Source organism: Tursiops truncatus, chromosome 14 (assembly GCF_011762595.2).
Source record: "Tursiops truncatus isolate mTurTru1 chromosome 14, mTurTru1.mat.Y, whole genome shotgun sequence".
NCBI classification, from domain to species: Eukaryota; Metazoa; Chordata; class Mammalia; order Artiodactyla; family Delphinidae; genus Tursiops; species Tursiops truncatus.
Window position 1 is genome coordinate 59,206,046 of NC_047047.1, and position 25,810 is coordinate 59,231,855.

The window sequence follows — 25,810 nt, forward strand, 5'->3', positions numbered from 1 at the left end:
AAGGAGAAGTAACAATTGACCCTGCAGAAATACAAAGGATCATGAGAGATTACTACAAGCAACTCTATGCCAATAAAATAGACAACCTGGAAAAATGGACAAATTCTTAGAAATGCACAACCTGCCAAGACTGAATCAGGAAGAAATAGAAAATATGAACAGACCAATCACAAGCACTGAAATTGAAACTCTGATTAAAAATCTTCCAACAAACAAAAGCCCAGGACCAGATGGCTTCACAGGCGAATTCTATCAAACATTTAGAGAACAGCTAACACCTATCCTTCTCAAACTCTTCCAAAACATAGCAGAGGGAGGAACACTCCCAAACTCATTCTACGAGGCCACCATCACCTTGATACCAAAACCAGACAAGGATGTCACAAAGAAAGAAAACTACAGGCCAATATCACTGATGAACATAGATGCAAAAATCCTCAATAAAATACTAGCAAACAGAATCCAACAGCACATTAAAAGGATCATACACCATGATCAAGTGGGGTTTATTCCAGGAATGCAAGGATTCTTTAATATACACAAGTCAATCAATGTGATAAGCCATAATAACAAATTGAAGCAGCAAAACCATATGATCATCTCAGTAGATGCAGAGAAAGCTTTCAACAAATTTCAACATGCATTTATGATAAAAACCCTGCAGAAAGTAGGCATAGAGGGAACTTTCCTCAACATAATAAAGGCCATATATGACAAACCCACAGCCAACATCTTCCTCAATGGTGAAAAACTGAAAGCATTTCCACTAAGATCAGGAACAAGACAAGGTTGCCGACTCTCACCACTCTTATTCAACATAGTTCTGGAAGTTTTAGCCACAGCAATCAGAGAAGAAAAGGAAATAAAAGGAATCCAAATCGGAAAAGAAGAAGTAAAGCTGTCACTGTTTGCAGATGACATGATACTATACATAGAGAATCCTAAAGATGCTACCAGAAAACTACTAGGGCTAATCAATGAATTTGGTAAAGTGGCAGGATACAAAATTAATGCACAGAAATCTCGGCATTCCTCTACACTAAAGATGGAAAATCTGAAAGTGAAATCAAGAAAGCACTCCTATTTACCATTGCAACAAAAAGAATAAAATATCTAGGAATAAACCTACCTAAGAAGAAAAAAGACCTGTATGCAGAAAATTATAAGACACTGATGAAAGAAATTAAAGATGATACAAATAGATGGAGAGGTATACCATGTTCTTGGATTGGAAGAATCAACATTGTGAAAATGACTCTACTACCCAAAGCAATCTACAGATTCAATGCAATCCCTATCAAACTACCACTGGTATTTTTCACAGAACTAGAACAAAAAATTTCACAATTTGTATGGAAACACAAAAGACCCCAAATAGCCAAAGCAATCTTGAGAACGAAAAACGGAGCTGGAGGAATCAGGCTCCCTGACTTCAGACACTACTACAAAGCTACAGTAATCAAGACAGTATGGTACTGGCACAAAAACAGAAAGATAGATCAATGGAACAGGATAGAAAGTCCAGAGATAAACCCACGCACATATGGTCACCTTATCTTTGATAAAGGAGGCAGGAAGGTACAGTGGAGAAAGGACAGCCTCTTCAATAAGTGGTGCTGGGAAAACTGGACAGGTACATGTAAAAGTATGAGATTAGATCACTCCCTAACACCATACACAAAAATAAGCTCAAAATGGATTAAAGACCTAAATGTAAGGCCAGAAACTATCAAACTCTTAGAGGAAAACATAGGCAGAACACTCTATGACATACATCACAGCAAGATCCTTTTTGACCCACCTCCTAGAGAAATGGAAATAAAAACAAAAATAAACAAATGGGACCTAATGAAACTTCAAAATTTTTGCACAGCAAAGGATACCATAAACAACACCAAAAGACAACCCTCAGAATGGGAGAAAATATTTGCAAATGAAGCAACTGACAAAGGATTAATCTCCAAAATTTATAAGCAGCTCATGCAGCTCAATAACAAAAAAAAAAATAACCCAATCCAAAAATGGGCAGAAGACCTAAATAGACACTTCTCCAAAGAAGATATACAGACTGCCAACAAGCACATGAAAGAATGCTCAACATCATTAATCATTAGAGAAATGCAAATCAAAACTACAATGAGATATCATCTCACACCAGTCAGAATGGCCATCATCAAAAAATCTAGAAACAATAAATGCTGGAGAGGGTGTGGAGAAAAGGGAACCCTCTTGCACTGTTGGTGGGAATGTTAACTGATACAGCCACTATGGAGAACAGTATGGAGGTTCCTTAAAAAACTACAAATAGAACTACCATATGACCCAGCAATCCCACTACTGGGCATATACCCTGAGAAAACCATAATTCAAACAGAGTCATGTACCAAAATGTTCGTTGCAGCTCTATTTACAATAGCCCGGAAATGGAAACAACCTAAGTGTCCATCATTGGATGAATGGATAAAGAAGAAGTGGCACATATATACAGTGGAATATTACTCAGCCATAAAAAGAAACGAAATTGAGCTATTGGTAATGAGGTGGATAGACCTAGAATCTGTCATACAGAGTGAAGTAAGTCAGAAAGAGAAAGACAAATACCGTATGCTAACACATATATGGAATTTAAGAAAAAAAAATGTCATGAAGAACCTAGGGGTAAGACAGGAATAAAGACACAGACCTACTAGAGAATTGACTTGAGGATATGGGGAGGGGGAAGGGTAAGCTGTGACAATGGGAGAGAGAGGCATGGACATATATACACTACCAAACGTAAGGTAGATAGCTAGTGGGAAGCAGCCGCATAGCACAGGGAGATCAGCTTGGTGCTTTGTGACCGCCTGGAGGGGTGGGATAAGGAGGGTGAGAGGGAGGGAGACGCAAGCGGGAAGAGATATGGGAACATATGTATATGTATAACTGATTCACTTTGTTATAAAGCAGAAACTAACACACCATTGTAAAGCAATTATACTCCAATAAAGATGTTAAAAACAAAAAAACATTATGCTAAGAAGCCAGACAGTAAACACTACATATGGTATGATCCCATTTTTATGAAATGTCCATGAATGGGAAACGTATGGAGACAGAAAGCCGATCAGTAGTTGCCTGAGGCTGGGCGTAACTGATGGAAACAGCAAACAGGTGCGCGGGAATGCTTTGGGGTCATGGAAGCAGTCAAAGTCTGGGTTATGGCAATGGTTGCACAACTCAATAAATTTACTAAAAATTATCAAATTGTACACTTGCAATGGGTGAATTCTCTGGTATGGATGTAAATAGACCTCAATAAAGCTGTTTTTAAATAGCTAGAAAAAAGTCAGCTATCTATGTTTAAAATAACTTTTTTTTCCTCTCCCTGTTATTTAATCAAATGGTTATATTTTTTCCCCTGTTATTTTCTGGTCACCTATTATGAGACAAGTGCTAGTTATCTCACCTCTTGTTAGTAACATGTAATATTCACTTCAAGTCTATGAAGTTGGTGTCAATACACCGATTTTTCAGACTTCAAGCTTAAGTCACTTGGCCAGGATCAGACAGATCAGCAGTAGCAGAGGTAGAATGCAAATCTAAACCTGTCTGACTTACATGCACAGGCCCAGTCCGTAAGCCACGCTGCTGATCTGCTAAGGAATTAAAAGAGTTTCAAAGAATCTTTTTAGCAAAAGAAAGGAGAGTGGTTGCCCAAGCAATAAAGTTCTCAATGTCAAAACATATCATATGCTCTGAGCCAAGCCACCCTAGAGTATTTCAAGACCTTTGCTGCTGACATAAAATGGGGACTGCACAAGTGACTCAAGACTCAGACCACCCAAGGTCAACCCAGCCTCTCTAGTCATGGCTTCTAGTTGGTTCAGTTGGTCACTTAACAGATGAAATGGGCATTTCCCTTTACTGCCCATACAAATCTCCCAAGGAGGTCATTTAAATGCAAAGTCTAAGCCCCTGGGCCCAGATATTCTAGTCCAATAAGCTTGGGACGGGGCTTAGAATCTATATTTTTTAACTAGAATAGGAAAATTGTTAAAATTACTGTCTTCAGAAATAAGTGTACCTGGGTTTGAATGCTGCCTTAGGCCATTAACTAGTCATGGCCCCTTGGCCAAGGTAGCATCTCTGAGCCTCAGTTTCCATATCTAAAATAGGGTGTTGATAATCATTATCTTTTTAAATTGTTGTGAATTTTTAATTAACCCCATGCTTTAGAAAGCAGTAGCGCTTTTTCCACACTTTTGTGTGTTTTTTTCCCTAGAGAGTCTAACAGGGTGGCGCTTTGCCGACAATCCAGATGGCAAGCTTTTTCTTAGAATCAGGTCAGAAGCAAACATGCTGCTGGGTTGTATGAAATGAACCCAACAGAGAAAACAAAATAACCAGGCCTGCAGCCCTCAAGGCACTGTTGATTTGTGTCTCTTGTGGGAGACTTTAATATTTGGAGTTGAACTCCATTGACTCACAAATGTATTCTATTCCTGGCCTTCAAAAACAATCCTGAGAAAAATAGGTAAGAGCAGAAACCATGAGGCAAAGATGACACCTACTGGCAGAGCAAGGCCCCTGCAAAAGCCCTTTCTGTTGCTCAGCTGCTTCCAACAAGGATTAATCCTTGCTATTCATCCTGCTGCCCTCTTACATTGGAAGCGTTGTCAATGAAATAAACAGAGATGTGGACAAAGGTTTACATTCAAAAGTTTTCATCAGGTATTATTTATAAAATGAAACGTTGGAAAGAGTTAGTCCAACATTTGGGAAATGGGTTAAATACATTTTGGTATATGCATATAATGGGCCATTAATCATCCATTTTAAGCTGTTTTCAAACCATTTTAATGACATGAGGAAATGCTCACATAAAGATCTTAAATGCAAAAGTAAGATTATAAAACAAACATATATAGAATATTGATTAAGTAAAATTGATGTATTGATATATGATCATAGGAGAAATCTAGCTTGAAATGTAAAAATGTTAATAGCAGTCATTTCTGAGGTTAGTATTTTCTTCTTTATATATTTATGTATTTTTCAACATTTCTGCAATAAGCCTGTATTACCTTAGTGAATAGAAAGCAAAGGAATAAAAATTATTTTTTAATTTTTCCATCTTTATAGAGATATAATTGACCTATAACATTGTGTAGGTTTAAGGTGTATAACTTGATGATTTGATACACATATATTGCAAAATGATTACCACAATGAGGTTAGTTAACACTTCCATCACCTCACATAATTGCAATTTGTGTGTGTGTGGGTATGTTGTGAGAACATTAAAGATCCACTCTCTTTTAAAAGTATTTTTTAAAAAAGAAAAAGACTCTCAATGCCATTTTAAGTGAGAAGAGGGGCCTCAGAAGAGATACAGATGGAAAAGTGGCGAAGATCAGAGGTGAAGAGTTGAGTCTCAGAACTCGGGAACTATGATCAGAGAGGCTGATGAGAAACAGTCTGATCCCCATGATGACATTAGCAACATCCGATACTGCAATGTGTCAGGACAGTGGAACAACAGAAGGAGAGAACGGGGCTATTTCATTGTCTGAAAAGTAGAAAATGTTTTGTTCTCCCTGACCTCATCTTCAGGCTTTTTACAACTGGCTCTCCTTTGATATAATCTCTGGGGAATTTTCTTACATAAATGACTGTGATTGAAGATCTGTCCTGCTGGGTAGGCGAGTACAGCTCCGCCTCCTCGATGAATGCCTGACCGATGCACTTCTTGCTTCCCCACCATACCTGGCAAGGCCCTGGTACTGTCACAGACCAGCTCTGTGAAATCACCTGACTTCTCTGCACTTCACTCCTCTCATTGATAAAATACAGATGACAATAGCCACCCTGCTAATGTTCCACAGCTGTGAGCTTTGCATGAGATCATGTGTTTTGAAAGCAATCCCATGCAAATTACAACCAAGATCATAGTAGCCAACATCCCCCATTGAGTGATCATGTGTCAGACACCCCACAAGGTGTTTTATCACCTATTTCATTGAGTCATCATAAAAAGCTTGAGTGAGTGTGAAACCCATTTTACCCACAAGAAAACTGAGTTTATAACCTGCTCAAAATCGAATGCCATTTACATTGCAGAGCCAGGATTTGGATTCAATTCCATCTCCAAAGGCTGGGCTCTTAAACACTATGCTCTACTACTGCATAGAATCTTAGCACTCGAAGGGACCCAACAGATCATTAGGTTAAATCCCTATAGTTTACAGATGAGGACACCAAGGCCCAGAGAGGGGGCATGACTTGCCCATATGACCAACAAAAACGCCACAAACTTCACAGAACACCAAGATCCTCTGCACAATCTGCGAGCCAATGTGGTTCCTGGTCACCCAAGCCCAAAGAGTGGGCTGAGGCTTCTGTTCTCAGTTAGCCCTGCTTCTCTGTTGCTGTTAACTGGAAACTTTTGGATCCACCCTGTTATTCAATGGCCAAATTACATATTCTGAACTGAGTGAAATTTTGAATTTCTGGAGAAAGTGAACTTCCACACCATCAAGTTTTCACCACAGCCAAAGCCAATGGGAGGGGGCATAGGGGCAAGGGGCAGAGAGGCCACCAGTGGAGGCTCCAAGGTTACCAGGCAATCTGAGCTCTAGACGTAGAATGTTCCCCCAAATTATCATCTTAAGTAAGTCCCTTGAGAGTGGAAGGGGATGCTACTGATAATTACAGTGACCGTATCCACAGGGTAAAGCAGAACTGAGTTGAAGGAGAAGCTAGCAAGGGGAAGAATACCAGAAATCAAAGGGTCTGAGACTAGAGGCAGAAAGATGAAGCTGGGTTTGGGCATCCCTCTAAGTTGTCCTGAAACAATCAGATGATTTGTTCTTCATCGATACATCACTGTCACTTCTCTGATGCTATGCCCTAGCCCATAGGCTGTGGCAGAAGTGGCTGTAGTATATGCAGAGATCACAAACAACTTAAAAGTCAACTTATACACCAAGTACATGTGGGAATCAAACTCACCACAAAAAAATTTCCATTTGGTTTACTCCAGCTCCAATTCTATGACTGCAGCATTTCCCTCTGAAACCTTCACTTTCCCTTCCATCTTGTATGTCTGTGTGAAAGTGAGAATATATAACAAGTATCCATTTCCATATCCTAATCAAGAATCGTATTAGATTATTTTGCATCGTGAAGTATGATGCAGCTTTCCAATGACCAAGGTGAGGAGAAAGACTAATTTACAAGTCATGTCTCTACATGGGGACTAACTAGTAGGATGACTGATTTTGCTTTTAGTCAATTGGCTTATTATCAATGACCATGAAGCAGACCCCAGAGGGTTCCTGAATTGACCACTCTAGCCCATAGCATTGTCTCCAGTTACAACCTTGAATATTTCTGGTCCTCAACCATACCTGGCCACAACTTAAACTCCTGTGTTCTGTGGCCTCTACTGCTCACTTTTCATTTGGCTGCCTTGTAAGACTGTTCTTGTTTCCACTGCATTTCATTCATTCATTTAACAAACCCACCATATGCCAGGTACTGTTCAAATGAACAAAGATCCCTGCCTTTGTGGAACTTACATTTTAAAAGAGGAAAGCAGAAAATAAAAAGCAAACATATTACATAAATTGTACAGTATGTTAGAGGGTAATCAAAGAAAATATAGAACAGAACAAGATTAAAATTTTAAATGGAGGGGTCAAAGAAGACTTCACTGAAAAGTTACATTTTAGCAAAGCTTGGAAGAACATAAAGAAATTAGCCATGAAGGTATCTGGGGGAAAAGTATTCCAGGCAGAGGGAACAGCCCGTGTACAAGTCCTGAGATAGAATCCAGTCTGACATGTTCCAGAAACATCAAGGAGACCAGTGTTATTGAAGCAAAGTGAGCAAAGGGGAAGACTGGTCAGAGATGAGGTCAGAGTGGTGTTAGGGCACAGATCACAGGGGGTCAAGCAGGCCACTGTAAGGATGCTGGCATTAACTTTTGAGTGAAATAAGAAACTGTTGTAGAGTTTTGAGCAGAAGAGTGACACGATCTGACCTACTTCCTTAAAGGATCACTCTTGCTGCTACATTGAGAATAGATGGCTAGGGTAGAAGCAGGAAGACTTGATGAGGGCATCTTACAGTCATCGAGACAAGGGGTAATGATGGCTTGGACCAGTGTGGCAACAATGCAGGTGATAAAAGGTGATTGGATTCTGGATGACTTTGAAAGTAGATTTGATCTGGCTATTTCCTGACTAATTGGATGTGGTATGTGAAAGAAGGTGAGAAATCAAGTGTGACACCAATGGTTTTGGCTCAGCCACAGGAAGAATGAGGCTACTGGAAGAAGGCCATAGGCGGAGCAGGTATGTGGGGAGAAGACCAGGAGCTCATTGAAGGCATGTTGAGCACGCCCTCCAAAAGGAGCTGTTCAATAGGCAGTTGGGGGTCTTCCCTGGTGGCGCAGTGGTTGAGAGTCCGCCTGCTGATGCAGGGGACACAGGTTCGTGCCCCGGTCCGGGAAGATCCCACATGCCGTGGAGCGGCTGGGCCCGTGAGCCATGGCCGCTGAGCCTGCGCGTCCGGAGCCTGTGCTCCGCAACGGGAGAGGCCACAACGGTGAGAGGCCCGCGTACCGCAAAAAAAAATAGGCAGTTGGATACACGAGACTGGAAGGCAAGTTAGAGGCCTGGAAGTCATCAATAAGTAGGTAAAGACTTGGAGCTGGATGAGGTCAAGAATGGACGAAGAGAGATAGAGAAGAAAAGAGGACCAACAACTGAACCCTGGGCCCTTCAATATTAACCAGACTGGAGATGAAGAGGAACCAGCAAAAGAACCTGGGAAAGATCCATCTGGGTTGGAGGAGAACCAAGAAAGCACAGTAAGGCAAATTCCGGTTTCAGTGGACACACAGGCCAGGAATATTTTGTTCTCCAATAACTTTTTTCTTTAGTTCCCTGAACCAATGCAAATAAATCCCACACCTCTGAGTGCTTTTTCTTTTGCACTTGATGCCCAACCATTTCAAGCCCTCTCCACATGATTACTGTGTAGGTCTGAAAGCAGCCAGAGCAGTAGCCCTGATGTCAGAAAAATGGCTCAGAGAGGCAGCCTGTCTGCTGCTTTGATACGACCCGTGTCCAGAGGGAGAACCGCCAATCCAAACAGATCCCATGGATTGTGCCCTAACCAACACTGTCAAAACACAGCATGAGAGAAACTCAAGCCAGCCTGCCCGGGGCAAACTGTCAGGGTGTCACACAGCTTGTGGGAGCTCAACCGCATATAAAAGGTGAGGCACTGAATTCGGGGAAGGAGACACATAGACTCAGGGGCCCAGAGCAACCTACAACTTGAGCCTTGTAGCCTATTGCCTCTGCAAGGGTCCTGCCTTTTATCTTCGTGAGTAACATGCTGAAGTTGCCCTAAGGAGGAAACAATGTCTAGGAGTTCACGTCTGCAATTCTGAGAACGTGGAAATATCTTTAAAGCATCAACTCTACAATCTGATTTATACACTGACTCATGTATGAAATTCAACTGTTATCAGAGTTTAATCTCTTGATTTAAAAATGTTTTCAATAAACACTGCTATCCATCACTCTCAGCTCAAAATGGAAACAGAGTTTGGTAAAGAGGAATGGGAAGAAGGGAGAGGGCATGGGACCATGAGGATGCAGAATGCCCCCTCCACTTCCACCCCACCTCTCAGGGAGGAACGTTGTCCAGAACAGGGAGGTAGGAAACAACCTCATCCCTGGAGTTTTCTCTGTTGGCAGATGTAGGAGGGAGTCAGAGGGATAAGTCAGAAACTTTTTAGTTGATGCTTTAGTGTTGCCTATGCAAATTTTCTTGGACCTTATTTACTACCACAAAGGAACAACCTAGGCCCAGAGGCCTTGCTAGTACACAGAAGCCTAAAGGAGATGGAGTATGATTATTCTGAGGATCTGAGGACAGGTTTCTCACTTAAAGCCTAAAGGAACCTCAACTGTCCCTTCCTCTCTTTTTCCCTCTATCATCTTCTGGCCTTTTGCTCCCCAACCAAGTATCATCCAAAAAACATGACCCAATGCTGAAAAATACACAATAATGTGGTTCTTCATTCCACTTTATTTATATCCCATATTTCTCATATCTCTTCCCTGGGCTTTCTTAAAATATCCATCTTTTGAAGGAGAGAAGGGAAGGGAGGCAAGAGACAGACCTAGGGAGTTTTCTGGACCCATTGAGAATTCTCTGGACACATTGAAACTTGTTGCTGTTCTGTTTCTAAGTCAGCCTCATCTCTAAGGGCAGCACTCTCAGAACCTGCTGGAAACTAATGGCCACAGCCCAGCATTGAGCCCAGAACCTCTTCAGTTGGCCTTGGGAAATAAGACCAAGTGCAGACCGCTCACAACCCAGCTTCAGGCTCCTGGCTGGTGAGACTTCATTTATTGCTACATCTGCTCCCCAGGTGATTCGGGAATATGCCCAGCTTGTTTAGGAAAAGCCAGGAAGTCAGTGTGACTGGGGTGAAATGAGTGAGGAAGAAAGTGGTAGGAGGTGAGATCAAAAAGGTAAAAGAGGTCAGGTCCTGTGGGGCCTGGACAGCCCCACAAGAAGGCACTGGATTCTCTTTCAAGTGAAAGGAGAAGCCATTGGAGGGTTTTAGGTAAAGCAGTAACGTGACATGACTGTAATTTGAAAGGATGGCTCTGGCTTCTGTGTGGAGAAGTGAAAAAGGAAACAAGGATGGAGCAGGGAGGCCAGGTGAGAGAGGGATGATGGTGGCCTGACCCAGAGTGGGAGCAGTACTCAAAAATGGACAGATTTGGGACATGGTAGAAAGAGAGTCAACAGGATTTGCTAACGTGCTGAACTGAGAGAAAGAGGAGTCAGTAAATGGGTCAAAATTTTCCATTTACTGAGTTGAATCGATCGCCAGTGGCCAATGATTTAATCAATCGTGCCGATGTGATGAAACCCCTAAAGGACAGCGTTCTAGAGCTTCCTGGTTAGTGATGAACACATGGGGATCTGGAGAGAGCAGCATGCTCAGAGAGGGTATGGAAGCTCCGCCCTCCTTCCTACATGCCTTGCTCTATGCATCTCTCCCATCTGGCTGTCCTGAGCTGTATCTTTTTATAATATACTTGTAATCTAGTAAGTGAAATGTTTCTCTGAGTTCTGTGAGCTGCTCTAGCAAATCAGTAGAACCCAAGGAGGGGGTAGTGGGATCCTTTGATATATAGCCAGCTGGTCAGAAGTCCAGGTAACAACCTGGACTGGTGATTGGCATTCTGAGTTGGAGGGTGTCATTGGAACTTCCAATCTACTGCCAGGGGGTCAAAAACACAGGTGATGATATGGGCTTTAGACTGGCATCTGAAGTGGGGAGAAAAGGGGCCAGTTTGTGAGACTGAACCCTTGATTTGATGCTACCTCCAGGAAGATCGTGTCAGAATTGAGTTGAATTTTAAGATACTCAGCTGGTGTGCAGAGCATTGCTTGGTTGTGTGGGAAGCTCCCCTTTCACCCCTGCACAATGGAATTGGGTCCAGAATCCCAAATAGTAAGTGATCAGCCAAGTCATTATTTCTAAGTACTGAGTCAAAGAAGACTGAGAATGAAGTCATAATTCCAAGCTATGCTCTGCACAACCCTAGGTTTCATGGAGTCCCTGTGGGGTTAAGTAGAGATGTTGGGGGAGGCAGGTGGTTACTGAACAAGGCTTAGCTGACAAGGTTCCAGGACTCTCTCCCCACTTCAGTCAGACCTGCTCTTTTAGCTTTAGGGTTCCATGTGAGATCTCCTCTAAAGAAAGTGTTCTACTATTTCATACACAAACTTTAAAATCTGTTGGAGCCCATTCTACCACTGAGACGGGGCAAGAATGTGGAGAGGAGCTCTTTCTGCAGTACCACCTGCAGGGAAAAATCTAAAGCTGAGGGCAAAAAACCAGAGAGTAGATGATTTCTATGGCCTTTTCAGCTCTAAAAGATTGGAATTCTACTCTCTTATTCCCAACCCCTGAACAACAATCTCAGTTCAGACTCCACTCATGCCCTGGTCTGATAATGACTTTGATGGAGACATATGACCTGGCTAGCCCTAATACATGGGTCTGATAACATTTACGGGCCTTTGAGGAGGGGTATAAGAAACATCTATTTGATCAAAGTGCCTTGAACCTTTTGATTTTGAGAACTGCTGGACTGAAACATTCACTGTGAGTTAACAAACCCTTCCTTCTGCCGCCCCTGATCTTCATCAGTTTCACAGTCTTTAGGGCCTCAGGCAGTGTCTGGACACGGTCTCATCCATGACTGCCAGCCTCCTGCAGCACCGAAGCTTACCTTTCCTGGTCAATTTCTCAGTACTCTCAATTTTTCTTGGTTTCTCAGATAATGTCATTTCTCTGTCTTTTGCCCAGAGGAAGTGTTAACAAATTTAGGTATCCAGAGATGCTCTTCCCTTGAATGTAACTTTCTAAGCTCTACCAATTTGCAGTATAGGTCTGGGGAAGAAACACAATGATCTTGAAGAAAATCTGATTTTAGGGAAAGCAACGTTGTTTTCCTATGACAAACTCTCATTTCCAACACTAGGGTCCAATTGCAAAGAAATGAAGCATGAGCAGCTGGATTTAGGAATCTTCTAAATCCAGATGTTCAAAGCCTGAGGTGAAAGCATACTGCATAGCGTTAACAGAAGCTGATAACTATAGAAATTCTTGAGCTTGTCTTACAGAACAACAGATAAAGGAACAGTTTGTTAAAACCCCTTGGCTTATAAACTGCCTTCATTGATTAAGCTCACTTTAGTTATTTTCCTTTTCTTTCTTTCTTTCTTTCTTTTCTCTTTAATTACATACCTTCCCAGCTTCACACAGCTCAGTTGTTTTATAGGAACTTGGAGTCAACTCTTGTCCAGTGCAAGGCAGTTGGAACTGGTTGGGACCACCGACCCTAAAACAGGTCCTGCCCAGGTGTCCTGTCAGACATCAGTGGGCTGGAAAACTCCACCCTCTCATCAAGCTAAGTGCCTCTATTTTGAACATGCGAAAGCATGTAACCCAGATGCACCTGCACAAAACACCGATTACCTCATCTTTTCCTGACCTCCAATCACCTTTCCCCATGCCTAAGACACTCTGCTTATCCAATAAATATCCCAACACCCTTGCCTTCCAGGAGGCAGATCTGAGACTTATTCGTCAGTCTCCCGATCGGCTGCTTTGTGAATAAACACTTTCTCAGCTGTAAACCTCAGCATCTCAGCATTTGGCTTGCTATGCATCAGGCAAATGGAACTGGTTTGATAACAGAGCCATAAGATACTCTTATAACATCTGTGCTCCTCTTCCAAGATTTTCACCCTATATTTTAAGAACTTTGATGGAGGATCAAGTACATCTTCATTCTAGGGGAACATTATAATGCCACATCCTTTGTAAGACAAGAGAATGGCAGCATTGTGCGTAAGTCACCTAACTCATTCGCTCACCATGGTGAACATTTGTTGCTCTTATCTGTACAGCACCATTATTTTTCTAGACCTCTTTAATTACATCTCCAGTAAGAGCAATTGGTTTAGGAGATGGGGGAGGCATGCATTCATTTTTTTACAAACAAATGAGTTTTACTACTTTCCAAGTGTTACTGCAAGGATGACTAGAGAATAACAATGAAACTGATGGCTGGAAGCTAGCTAGGCTCATCCACTTCTCCACGCTAATCTCTTAGCTCAGATAATTCACTGCATGTCATTCTTTGTTCACCAAAACCACAAACGTTAAATCCTTGATTGCCAAGGACCTCTTGTACCCTGTAGTAATCTGTAAATATAATAGTACAAAGTTTTCAGTGCTATTTATAATTTAACAGCTTTAAAATCTATTTTTAGTGTTACCTTTGTGATCTTTGTAGGGTTTTAATTTGGTTGGTTGGTTGGTTGGGATTTTTGTTTGTTTACTTGCTTGTCTGTTTTTTGCTTCAAGTCATGGTTTCTTTCTCTTCTCGACAATTCTGTGCTCTTAATATTAATTCTCAAACAAATGGTCTAAATTCTCCCTGGCAAATTTGGATGTGTTGGGAGATTGGGCTATGTTCCATGTGTTGCCTTTGAAATATGGGCAGAGTAAGATGATGTCACATCATGTGAGCACAGCAACCAAATTCAGGCTGAGGGCTACAGCCATGACACAGTCCTTTCATATCAGCCGTCTTCAAAACTGCCATAAATTATTGCTGCTGGTTGTAGTGCCAGGATCCTAGGGCCCATTTTCATGTTTAAGAGGATTTGAAGGGTGTCCCATACCACCCTACTGGCTCAACTAGCTAATGACGTCTCCTCTCCACCTCAGTCCTTCCGTGAAATATGGCGGTGACTTTCCACAGTGTGACCGGCTCCTCGCAACAGAGCAGTAGGTTAGCTATTTGAAGGCTGAGAAAGGTGTAGCATAGACGACAGAGAAGGGAGACAGAAGGGAGAAGGGGAGGCCATTAAACCACTTCAAATGACTTTTAGAGTTTGAGACTGCGTAGAAAGTGGCTCTGAAACTCAGAGTGAAACCTCAATCTTCCATACATTCATCTTTGAAGCCAAAAGTTGGTGAAAAGACTGGCTATGAAAGCAAGCCCCATACTTTCATAAACAGCAAATTTAAGTAATTTCCCCAAATCTCCTATGTTAGCTTTGCTTTAAATTACTAGGGCTGCCATAAATAGTCTCCCGCATCTTCTCTTTATATCCTTTATCCCCACACCTTCTTTCCTCAGGTTTAGGGCTTACAAAGAAACTGAGATTTCATTTTCAGCAGAATATATCACGATCAAGCCTCATGTGGCACGTCTGTACATCAGAGAAATAGAAATGTCTTGCGGCTTGTCCTTCCCTCCTTTATAAGAAGTAATCACCTCCAGCTGAGCCAAGTGGAGCAAATGCTCAGTTTTCACATGATCTTGCTACAGCATCATAATGAATGCACCTCTTTGATGGAAGAAAGAAGCTCCGTGGAAAAAACAACTTAAGGATTTGGAGTTGGAGCTGAAAACATGGGCTGCTTTGTTCTTATGACAACTGCTTCACCATCTAAAAAATTTCTCCAGTTTGAAGGATTTGTCTTTCCCAGCCACAACCCTCGAGCTACAATAACAGACTCATGATTTTTTTAGATGCCAAGGTTATGAACACTCTTTTATGAATATTTTCCTTTGAACTCATTTCTTTGAAGAAGAAAAATAGCCCTGTGTGTTGCAGGGTTGACAGTAATAGACAAAACATACAAATTGTTCTCTTAGGAGCAGTAAAATGCTCCAAAATGCATATAGAAAAATTCCAAATACAGCATAATGTTTATGGAACCCTGCCTTTGTAGCTATAATTTTTAAAGTAATATTTCTGACTGGCATTTTTATACAGAACATATTTCAGGGATTAATATCAAGATTAATGCCTTAAAATGTCTCCCTTTCCAGTATCATGATTGCTTTTCCCATATTAGTACAAACTCTTAGTGAGTAGAATTTTAGAATATGCCACTTAGAAGGAAGGAAACTTTCATTGAGTTAATCTGCTTATGTTTTTATTTTTCCTTTTATCTCATTTCAACATATCCTCCAACTTCCTCCTCTAAAAATAATTCAACTGTCAACCCAACAGATTATAGTAGATCTATTTATTTCATTCTGCCTCAAAAAGAATTTATTATTTAGGCTTATAATTATATATGTAGTACTGTCAACTAATTTTTAGGTTCCTTATTAAAACTTCTTTTCATTCTGTTTTTTGGGTTTTTTTGCAGTACGCGGGCCTCTCACTGTTGTGGCCTCTCCCGCTGTGGAGCACAGGCTCCGGACGCGCAGGTTCAGCGGCCATGGCTCACAGGCCCAGCCGCTCCGTGGCATGTGGGATTTTCCCGGACCGGGGCACGAACCTGTGTTCCCTGCATCGGCAGGCGGACTCTCAACCACTGCGCCACCAGGGAAGCCCTCATTCTGTTTTAATATCATCAATTAAATCATTTCTTTTCTGGTGTTTAAAAAAAAATGTTTTCCCTGAACCCCTTGCAAATGTTTTCACTCATCCAAAAATTAATCCAGAAAACTCAGCCTCTTTTAATCCTGCTTTGTGGCTTAGATTCTTTAGCCCTGGATCCATTCATGTTGATTTCTGTTATATGCATGCTTATGTAAAAATAGCCTTTGATATGGCAGAGAAATAATTCTATCACAAATGACGTGCCTCTGAAGCCTAACATTGTCAGGTGAACCCTGGCAGCAGTGATTTAAGAATGCTCTCCCAGACTGAGTGAATGAATGACCTATAAAAATTTCAAGACACCATTGTTGCTTTGCACTTGGCATTAAGAACCTTCTTCAAAGGTCTTTTCATGTAAAGAGGCAGTACTCTAAAGTGCTTCAGAGGATGAGCTTTAGAACCAGCCTGGTTGGGTTCTAAACCCAGCACTGCCACTTACTAGCTTCATGATCTTGAAGAAGAGACTTAACCGTTCTGAGCATCATAAAATGGGGTTAATAATACCCCTTACCCCTTAGGATTGTTGTGAGGATTAAGTTGGTAAAAACATATAAAGCACCTATGACACTGACACTGAGTTAGTACTCAATAAGTGTTAGCTGTTCACATTACTTAACTCACAAAGGCACGACTTCCCTTTATATAATTTTAGAAGATTTGTAAAATAAAAAGAAACCTATCAAAATCTAGTTCTATAAAATTTACCAACATGAGATTATAGACAGATATTGTTAGATATAATTGTCTATAACTGGCTATTCTTTTATAAAATTGTATCAATTCATATAGATAAAATTATATTGATCCCTTTTTTTAACCTGGAAAGTTTGTTTTCATAAGTAAATTCCTTTTCCAATGACTTTCTTTGTTATTGGACCTAAGGTTGCCATTGCTTTCCCACTCAGCTTGTCTATCTCACTCCCTACCCAGCCTCAGCACATTAATTCAGTGAGGTTTATTAAATGTCTGCTCAGAACAGATAGCACATGAAAAAAACAGCCCCCAGCTAACTTCATCTATATGGCAGGATCAATTTCCTAATTTTTTAACTGATCAAGTTTATATTTTTAGATAACTGTTTCCCATAGCCAAAGAAAAATCCATGAATTCCTATGTGTTTAGAGCCCAAACAATTTTGCTTCCATGAATCTCCTGAAAGAAATAGGCTATAAGTAATTAAACAAACTTGAATACCATATAATTTACCTACACAAAAATGATCCTAATTTCTGTCCTCCCAGTGTGTTACCTTCATATTGACTCTGGAGGACACACTCAACAGTCTCTGTCTTCATCTCAACCCAAGATCAAAACAGCAAATAAATGTCTGGTAATTATGTAATTTAACAGAAAAAAGGCCAAAAACTTGTAGGTAGAGTTTGATTATAATGACATAAAAACTGCATTGAAAATATGTGAGGGAAAACTAGAGTAAATGGTTACTCTGCTAATATAATGAAATTATAGGTTTTTTTTCTTTTCTCCATTTTCTAGATTTTTGGTACTGACTATATTATTTTACAATAAAAATGTTAAATTTGTAAAACTCTATAAAAATTGAGCTATACTTTAAGTTATACAATTTTTCATTCATATATTAAAAAAGACATTCACAACATGGCATTTAATTCTGATTTAACTTCCATGAAATAAACCGTACAAAGATTTCTCAAAGAAATTGAGTCTTCAAACTGCATCTCTGTTTTGTATTATATGCAATAGATTCCCAAGGATAAGAAAATCATAAAACTAAGGCTGCACTTTGCACATGACCATCATATTTAAGTACTATTTAGAAAAACGTGATACTGACTATACACATCTGATTTAGCTTCATAGTTTCTTATCTAAAGAAGTTTTTAAAAGATATTTACCTTCAGTTTTTCTTACATTTCCCTTTCTTTATCACTAGATGAAAATGAATAAGCAATTTGGACATGACATAAATCTAGGCTATTCAAAGATACCTATAGAATGAATCTATAGGATAGAAGTTTCCACACAGAAGTTTCCACACAGCATCTGGAGTCAGATTATTTTAAAGGGTGCCTTGACTTTTGAATATAATACTAGATGCAATTATCATAAACTAAACCAGAATATTACAAATGAAGATATTCTAACACAAAGACTTTTAGGATTTTGTTTAGATTGTCAATGGTTGTTTTATCCAAATTTTCTTCATTGTCATCCATGGTGTGCCAGACTTCAGGGAAAGGAGATGGTATCAGATGCAAAACTGGAACACCTAACAAGATGAAACGACTTGTAATTAAGTGCATATTTCCCATGAGTAAACTAGAAAGTATCATTCTTCAAGGAAATCTGAGTAGGACTGTACTATATACTGTACTATACTATAGTATATAAACACAGCTGATCGTTCATCATCTTCTGTGTACTTCCCTGTATCTTACCCTTACACTCCAAAGTCATTCATTCGTTAAACAAATGTTAAGTAATTCAGTAAATAATTATAAAGCACTTACTATGTACCAGCCCCTATTCTAGGAATTGAGGGTTCATCAGTGAAAAGGCAAAGCCCTGCTCATATGAAGCTTACATTCTACTAGAGAAAGAAACAAATAAACAAATACAAAAAATAATTTTAGAAAGTGAGAAGGCTTATAAAGAATAGTAAAACAAGGTAAGGGAATAGGGAATGAGAGGCAGAGAGTAGGGCCAATAAGGGGTATTTAAAACCAGGGAAGGCCTCTTTGAGAAGCTAACATTTAAACAGATGTAACAAAGGAGAAAGCAAGCTGTGTGAAGATCTGGGGATGAGCATTCCAGGCAGCAGTTTTAGCAAGTGCAAAGGTCCTGAGGTAGAAGTGTGCTTGGCCTGCTTGAGGAATGGCAATGTGTTCCTCAAGCAATGTGGCTGGATCAGAGCAATAATTAGAGAGAGAGGTAGGAGGTGATGGTGAGGGAGAAAAGAGGTATAAAATGGAGGCCCTTGTAGGTCATGATAAAGACTTTGGGTCTTTTTCTACTTGATGGCAAGCTACCAGAGCTTTAGAGTAGGGAAGTAACATAATTTGATTGACATTTTTTAAAGATAACTCTTGCTCCTACGTAAAGAATAGGGAGGCGGAACTTCTCTAGTGGTGCAGTGGTAAAGAATCCGCCTGCCAATGCAGGGATCATGGGTTCGAGCCGTGGTTCAGGAAAATCCCACGTGCCGCAAAGCAACTAAGCCCGTGCACTTCAACTACTGAGCCTGCATGCCTAGAGCCCGTGCTCCATAATGAGAAGCCACCGCTATGAGAAGCCCGCGCACCGCAACCAAGATTGGGCCCTGCTCGCCACAGCTAGAGAAAGCCCGCGCGCATCAACGAAGACCCGATGCAGCCAAACATAAATAAATTTTAAAGAAGAAAAAGAATATTTCTTCTTTATTAGCAGGAAAACACCACAGTTACACAAACTATAAGAATACAATCTAGCTCTATGAAAGGGAAGGCAGGATGTCAGAGGTATATGAGATTTGATAAATATTCAATGTGTAGGAAAAAATATAAGTGTCCTCAGGGATTTGGAATGACTTTCATAAAAAAAAAATAGAAGCCATGAGATGATTGGTGAATGATTTACTTAATCAGTTATTAAATTTAATGGTTCTTCACACTTCTAGACTGTTGCAAATGCATATAAAATACAATAAATATAATAGGTAAAAAACACACATGTGCAGGCATGCATACATATATACACTCATACATTACCTTTTCTTAAAAATGGAATATGGTCATCCTGAATCACACCTCCATAACCATAATTCTGGAAATACTGCCTCTCCCAAGAGTGATCCTTGAGCAAACCTAATTCATGGAGTTCATGTTCTGCAGATGATAATTAGACAGCAGATGAACATATCCTTTTATCTGATCAACAGTCAGATGCATAAGGAGTTTGAAATCTTGACACTTGGTTTTAAAACATTATGCAGTAGTACACCCATGACAAAAACCTCTGAGCTGCAGGAGTCAGGCCTCCCCAGAGGGCCCGGGGCCTCTGCCCTCACTGCCCTGGAGGTGGGCGGTGAGACCCCAGGACAGGAACCCAGCCTCTGGCTCCAAAGAAGAATCAGGCCCTAAAAGAGAGCCCTAACAAAATTAGACAATTGTTCTCCTCTGGTTCGCGATTTTAAAGCTGATTTTGCTGCCACGTTTGGCAAAGCAAGGGCCACTCTGTTCTCCCAGCAGTTCCAAGTCTGGGCCACACGCCTGCTTTTGAGAAGGAGAGACCCTATGGGAGCAAAGACGCCCCCAGGCCACTCAGCAGGTCATCAGGGCCGTCACCACCTTGTCCCCTGAGGGCAGGCTGCCGGCTTTGTTTACAACCAAAGATGGTCAAAAGCATCATTTGTACCTTCAATCAAATCAAGCACTCAAAGACACAGTCATATTTTGGTAACATTTAAATATTCAAAGTACATGATGAATACGAGTTCACTGTCAGAAATCCTCACAGCATCTCACATGCCTTTCATTCTACAGATGACGCAGGAGGGAGAACATTTCAACCGAGATTTTTAAAAGCCTTTGTCGTTGGCGTCTGTTTTTTTAAGTTTTCAAACTGTAAATGTTGGGCTTTGTATTTTGATGTAAACTCAGAATAGTGGCATTTGGGGCCAGTGACCAAAAACCAAACCAAACTTGTAACTGACCATGGATCTTAATAAACCTGTTGGTAAAAAAGAAAAAAAAAACCCTCTGAGCTGAACTTGGGTATGGACATTTTGGAGTCCTTCTAAGAGTCACACATGATTCTAGCTTTACAGGTGAGAACCTCCTTAGAATCAGAAACTCAACAGAACAATAGAGAGATGGAGAATGAGAAAGCTAGAGGAAAATGGAGAGAAAAAACACAGGTGTAGATGCTTACAGATCCTCAATCCTGCATGAAGGATGCCTTACGAGGAGATGCAGAGCTTGAAAGGGGAATCCTTAGAGAGAACAGGTATGAAGTACTAGACTGAGTGACCACTCTTTGGGAAAGGGATACCTATTATGACTTGCATCAGTGGTTCTCAAAGTGGTCTCTCATCAGCTGCATCAGTACCACCTGGGAACTTGTTAGAAATGCAAATTATCTGGTCCCACCTCAGACCAACTGAATTAGAAATTCTGGGGGTGAGGTCCAGCGATCTGTGGTGTAACAAGCCCTCCGGGTGATTCTAATGCACACTAAAATTTGAGAACCATCGGCCTACATTCCATCAGTCCTGTCATCTTGCAATATAGAACCCATGTATTACATACAGGATTACATATAACATGAGCCTATGTTACAAGATGATAAGAGATCACAAGAAGAGTTTAAGACAACTGAATGAAACTTTCCAGGATTGGTTATTTTAATTACTAAATTTAAAGGGTAAAATTAGACCGAGTGGTAAGCATTCATATGTAATGTGATTTTAGGAACATCAAGAAAGCCCCTACTATGACCAAAACAATATTCCCATCTGTTTATTGATAATTATAATTCCTTTACCTTAGGCTACAACTTTTCCTTATACAATTAGAGATATGGTTTGAAGTGTAAGTATCACTCAGTGGGTTATACAATGGGTTAAAATTGTATTAAGATGTGAGTTACTGATATAAATTCATTCCAGTGGAGGAAATAAGAGAAGGGAATCAAATCCTTGACAGAAGGCCAAACCCAATTTCTTGAGGCTACTCAAAGTAAGGAAAACATGCTGTAAGGAAGTGTCCCCAAGAAGCTTACATTAATAATACCATAATAGCAATTCTTTCAAACTAGAAATTTAAATTTGCCAAAGATAAGCGTCTGAGGTTCAGGTAAAAGTTTCTTTCATAATATTCTAGATCTGGATATAAGCACGTTCTGAACTCGTGGCAAAAGCATGAGTTGAGATGGCAGCATTTTCCCCACTGCTGAGAAGAAAGTACAACCCTATCCTACTCCAAGAAGTCTGTGTGGCTAGAAAGGAATTCTTAGCCTGATGTTCTTGCCTCAAAGCAGGGCTCCTGGCCTGGATTCTATAATAAAATTCTATCGCATGCTCACCTCTCCCTGAGGCCAATTTTTTGTGCTTTGTTGTGTTTTGTTTTGGGGTGTTCGTGTGTATGTGTGTGGAGAGGGAAGGGTGTATGGAGTGGAGGTACAAGAGAAAGAAGTTATTCTCCTTTTCCTTCTGCAAGCCCCAAGCCTCTCTCCTGAGCCATAGATATCTTTGTTTCCTTGGCTGGTCTGGCCTAACCTTATCTGGTCCCTTCCACTCATTTATTTGACACTGAACCTTCTCTTAAATGACTCTTGAAGGATTTTGGCTTGCTGTTGCATCGCCATCTCTTACACCTTTGGAAAGTAAGCAGAGATTGTACTAGATTTAAAAGAAAATCACATCTGCATAAAGCAGAAAAGAGAAGATGACAAAGACTGAGATGGAAAAGAAAGAAACATTAAAGAATATCTTTTGGTATCATTATGAGGACATAACATTCATCATTATCCAACATGCTTTGCTGAGTTTTCCCTAAAAATGCATTCCATATGCTTCAAACAGGACTCTGAGAAAATATTTCCAAGCCATTTCTAAGGATATGCAAATATGAAATGTAGTATTTTATGTTTCCGTTTCAAAATTCAGTTTCATGCAGGAAAATAAAGTGGGTCTTCTAAAAGAGATGAATAGGAATAATAAACTAATCAATAAAGCAAGAAAAAAAGCCAGTAAAGTATATTGTGTACTCAAATCACACACTTAAATCATAAATTCTGAATTTTAAAACTCAGTGTTTGTCAGTGGGAAGAAACCAGGTTTGACTCTTTAATAACCGTGGTGCTTACCAATTGCTTGAAGTCTATGAAACCATCTGGCAGTGTTTGGGAAAAAGTTGGGAAATGTTGGGTTTGGAGCTCCAATTAAATCCAGTAAGATCAATAAGTCCTAAGGGAGAAAAAATATTGTATAATTACTGTCGCCAAAACACATTTCATACTCATCAATGGAAAAACAAAAAATCAGTCAAAACTAACTGCACGGGGCTTCCCTGGTGGCGCAGTGGCTGAGAATCTGCCTGCTAATGCAGGGGACACGGGTTCGAGCCCTGGTCTGGGAGGATCCCACACGCCACGGAGCAACTAGGCCCGTGAGCCACAACTACTGAGCCTGCGCGTCTGGAGCCTGTGCTCCGCAACAAGAGAGGCCACGATAGTGAGAGGCCCGCGCACCGCGATGAAGAGTGGCCCCCGCTTGCCACAACTAGAGAAAGCCCTCGCACAGAAACGAAGACCCAACACAGCAAAAATAAATAAATAAAATTAATAAAAGGCAGAATAGGTGAAAAAAAAAAACTAACTGCACTTTAATAACTGAGAATAAAACGCGGAGCTGTATAAATGAACAAAAGGTTTAATAACATTGTAAGTGAATCCTTTGGGGAAAATTTTTAAATCTTGCTTATGCAATGTGGACAAATGGCAAATTGTAGATTCTTTTTGTCTGTAACCCCAGAAGGATATCACTAAGGATAAATTAGAAGGAGGACATTTGGATAAATATTTCATAAGAAAAAAAAAGAATACGTTTGCTTTACTTTCAGGTAGGCATGCAAGCCTGTCTGATCTTCTATTCCATTCTAATTAGCCATTTTATCCCCAGTCTATAATAACACAGCTGCCAAAGGAGAGCATTTGGATAGTAACTATTTATTCCTTAAAGCAGCATATAAGAAAATTTCCTTGACTAGAAGCTCTATGAGCTTAGTCCCTGGATATCCATTTCCTTTTCTATCAAACAAGAAGCTCAAGCTCGCTGATCACTAAAGGCCCTTTCTGGCTATAAGCCTCTATAATAAACCAGTGTTTCTTAACTTATTTGAGCCATAAAGCATCAGCAGGCTTGAGGACTCCCTGAAGACTAACCCCAGATTAAGAACTCCTGATTTATATACGTGAGGTAAGGTATGGGTAAATATCTAGCATTGATCCTGACATGCAATAGATAAATATTTTCAGAGTCTATATGACTCTAAAGACATAGTATCTACTAACTCATGAATGATGATTAAATATATTCACTGGGAAAAAATAGGCTTGTTTGAAACAGGAGTATATTCATAAGGTTGGATAAGCGCCTAAGAGTTTGTTTCTGGGGGAAAAAAATGGTCTAACTATCACTATGGATTCATATATTTGGACTGGTAAACAAATAACTTTGTTCCTCCTGCCGATCAATCAGGTCTCTTCTCCTCTGAACCCTTTTTAGCCACTTGAGCAAAAGTGATTAAATGAGGTACCAGTTATGTTCTCCTAACCCCTTATGAGCTGCCAGTGGGCAACGGGACAGAGAGAAAGCCAACATGAGATGTGCTGGATTCACAGAGGACATTGAATGTGGCCATTTGGACTCATACGGTGAAGGTCAGTGATAGGGCAAAGGACAGGGATGAACGGAGAGGGTTAGAAACAGGCTATCAGTTCACAGGTAGGGTGAGGGCCAGGGATGGATGGAGCCACAGGGAAGAATGAAGTCTCAGGGGTTCCATGCTGCGGTTAGTGAGGACTCAAATACTGAGTGAGTCAAATATGGGAAGAGAGCCAGAATAGGAAGGAAATTCAAAGGTGGAGTAAGGGACTAGGTATGGGCTGTGGGGTCAGAATGGGGGATGAGTAAGGGGCCATAAGTTGCACCCATTACTTGGTAATAGGAGCAGGGTTTTAAGGCAGCACTGAAATGTATCCACCACCATGCCAAAACACCACATCAAAACTGACACATCAAAATGTCCTGTACACACTTGGAGTCACTATAATGCTTTGAAGCCACCGAGGAAATTCTTCACTCTCATCCCCATACTACGTTCCACTCTTACTCCATTTCCCAAGACCCCAGCCTCCTCTGGCTTGACAGCGGCCTCAAAGATGGGATTTGCTCTCTCCACCTCTAATATTTACTGGGGGAATGTGCTCCCGTGGGACTGAAATGAATCTGATGTTTCCTTATTCTGAATTTTTACATCATTTTAATTGAGCTCAGTCAAACATAACTTCTAACCTAGAATCATTCTTTTTTAGCTCTGGGATTCCTCAAAAACCCAACGCCTGCCAAAAAAATGTTCTATTATAAACACTCTGCTCCAAGAATGCCTTGGCATTTTTAGGTCTTTAATTGGCTTCCCCTCCCTGCCACAGGCTTCCTTTGAAGCAGAGTCTGTAGCTGCAGCACCGTGAAAATTACCTGGACTCACCATGCCGTGCAATTGGTTGGTGTCCCTCGCTCCAGGTGGATGTGCAGTTGATGCCATCTTGGAAGCTAAGTGCCGAGACCCATACAGAGAATCTTGAGGAGACCAGTGAAGAAAAGCCTCTTCTCCATCGAAGAAAATTAGCTGGAGTGAGAGATCTGGCTTCGAGTCTGAAATATTCTGATTTAAAAAAATAAACAGTAGAAAAAGAGCAAAAATATGAGAACTAAAAAATAGCACGCTTTCCTGTTAACTGGACAAAAAGACAGATGTGCCGCGAAGAAAAGGAAGAAGCCAAAGCAAGTGAAAATATGCCAAAATTTATTTTGCACCATTTCCTCTCTGAAAATCATCACGGGTCCCACAGTCTTCAGCCACAGAAATCTCACCTTCTTCACTCCCTCTGAAAAGACAAGTCTTACACTTTTTTCTGACTCCTTAGAGAACTATGGAACTATGGAACTGCAGTGGCAGACACTGTGACACAACACCCAGGTCCCTTTCAGAAGGGTGCGTTGTCCCTGTTGCCAGTAGAGGTGTCCGCAGAAGGCCTTCAGTTGTTTGTCCCTTTAAGGACTGGCTCAGCCATG

At 40.7% G+C, this 25,810-nt stretch overlaps 1 protein-coding gene across 5 annotated transcripts in view; it reads right to left on the reverse strand.

The window, feature by feature from the left end:
- Window positions 1-17,608: 17,608 nt before the first annotated feature.
- QPCT (glutaminyl-peptide cyclotransferase) overlaps window positions 17,609-25,810 on the reverse strand; it is a 28,156-nt gene continuing 19,954 nt past the window's right edge. For 2 of the 5 annotated variants that reach the window (XM_019942891.3, XM_019942892.3), the window contains 4 exons: window positions 25,224-25,400; window positions 22,822-22,921; window positions 19,725-19,841; window positions 17,609-18,247 (listed from right to left, as the gene is read on the reverse strand). In XM_019942891.3, the coding sequence (XP_019798450.2) occupies window positions 18,102-18,247; window positions 19,725-19,841; window positions 22,822-22,921; window positions 25,224-25,400 (540 nt within the window). In that variant the 3' untranslated portion in view covers window positions 17,609-18,101. Of the gene's footprint in view, window positions 18,248-19,722; window positions 19,842-22,821; window positions 22,922-25,213; window positions 25,401-25,810 lie in introns of those variants that run through there. The other 3 variants (XM_019942893.3, XM_019942895.3, XM_019942894.3) reach the window with 3 other exon arrangements.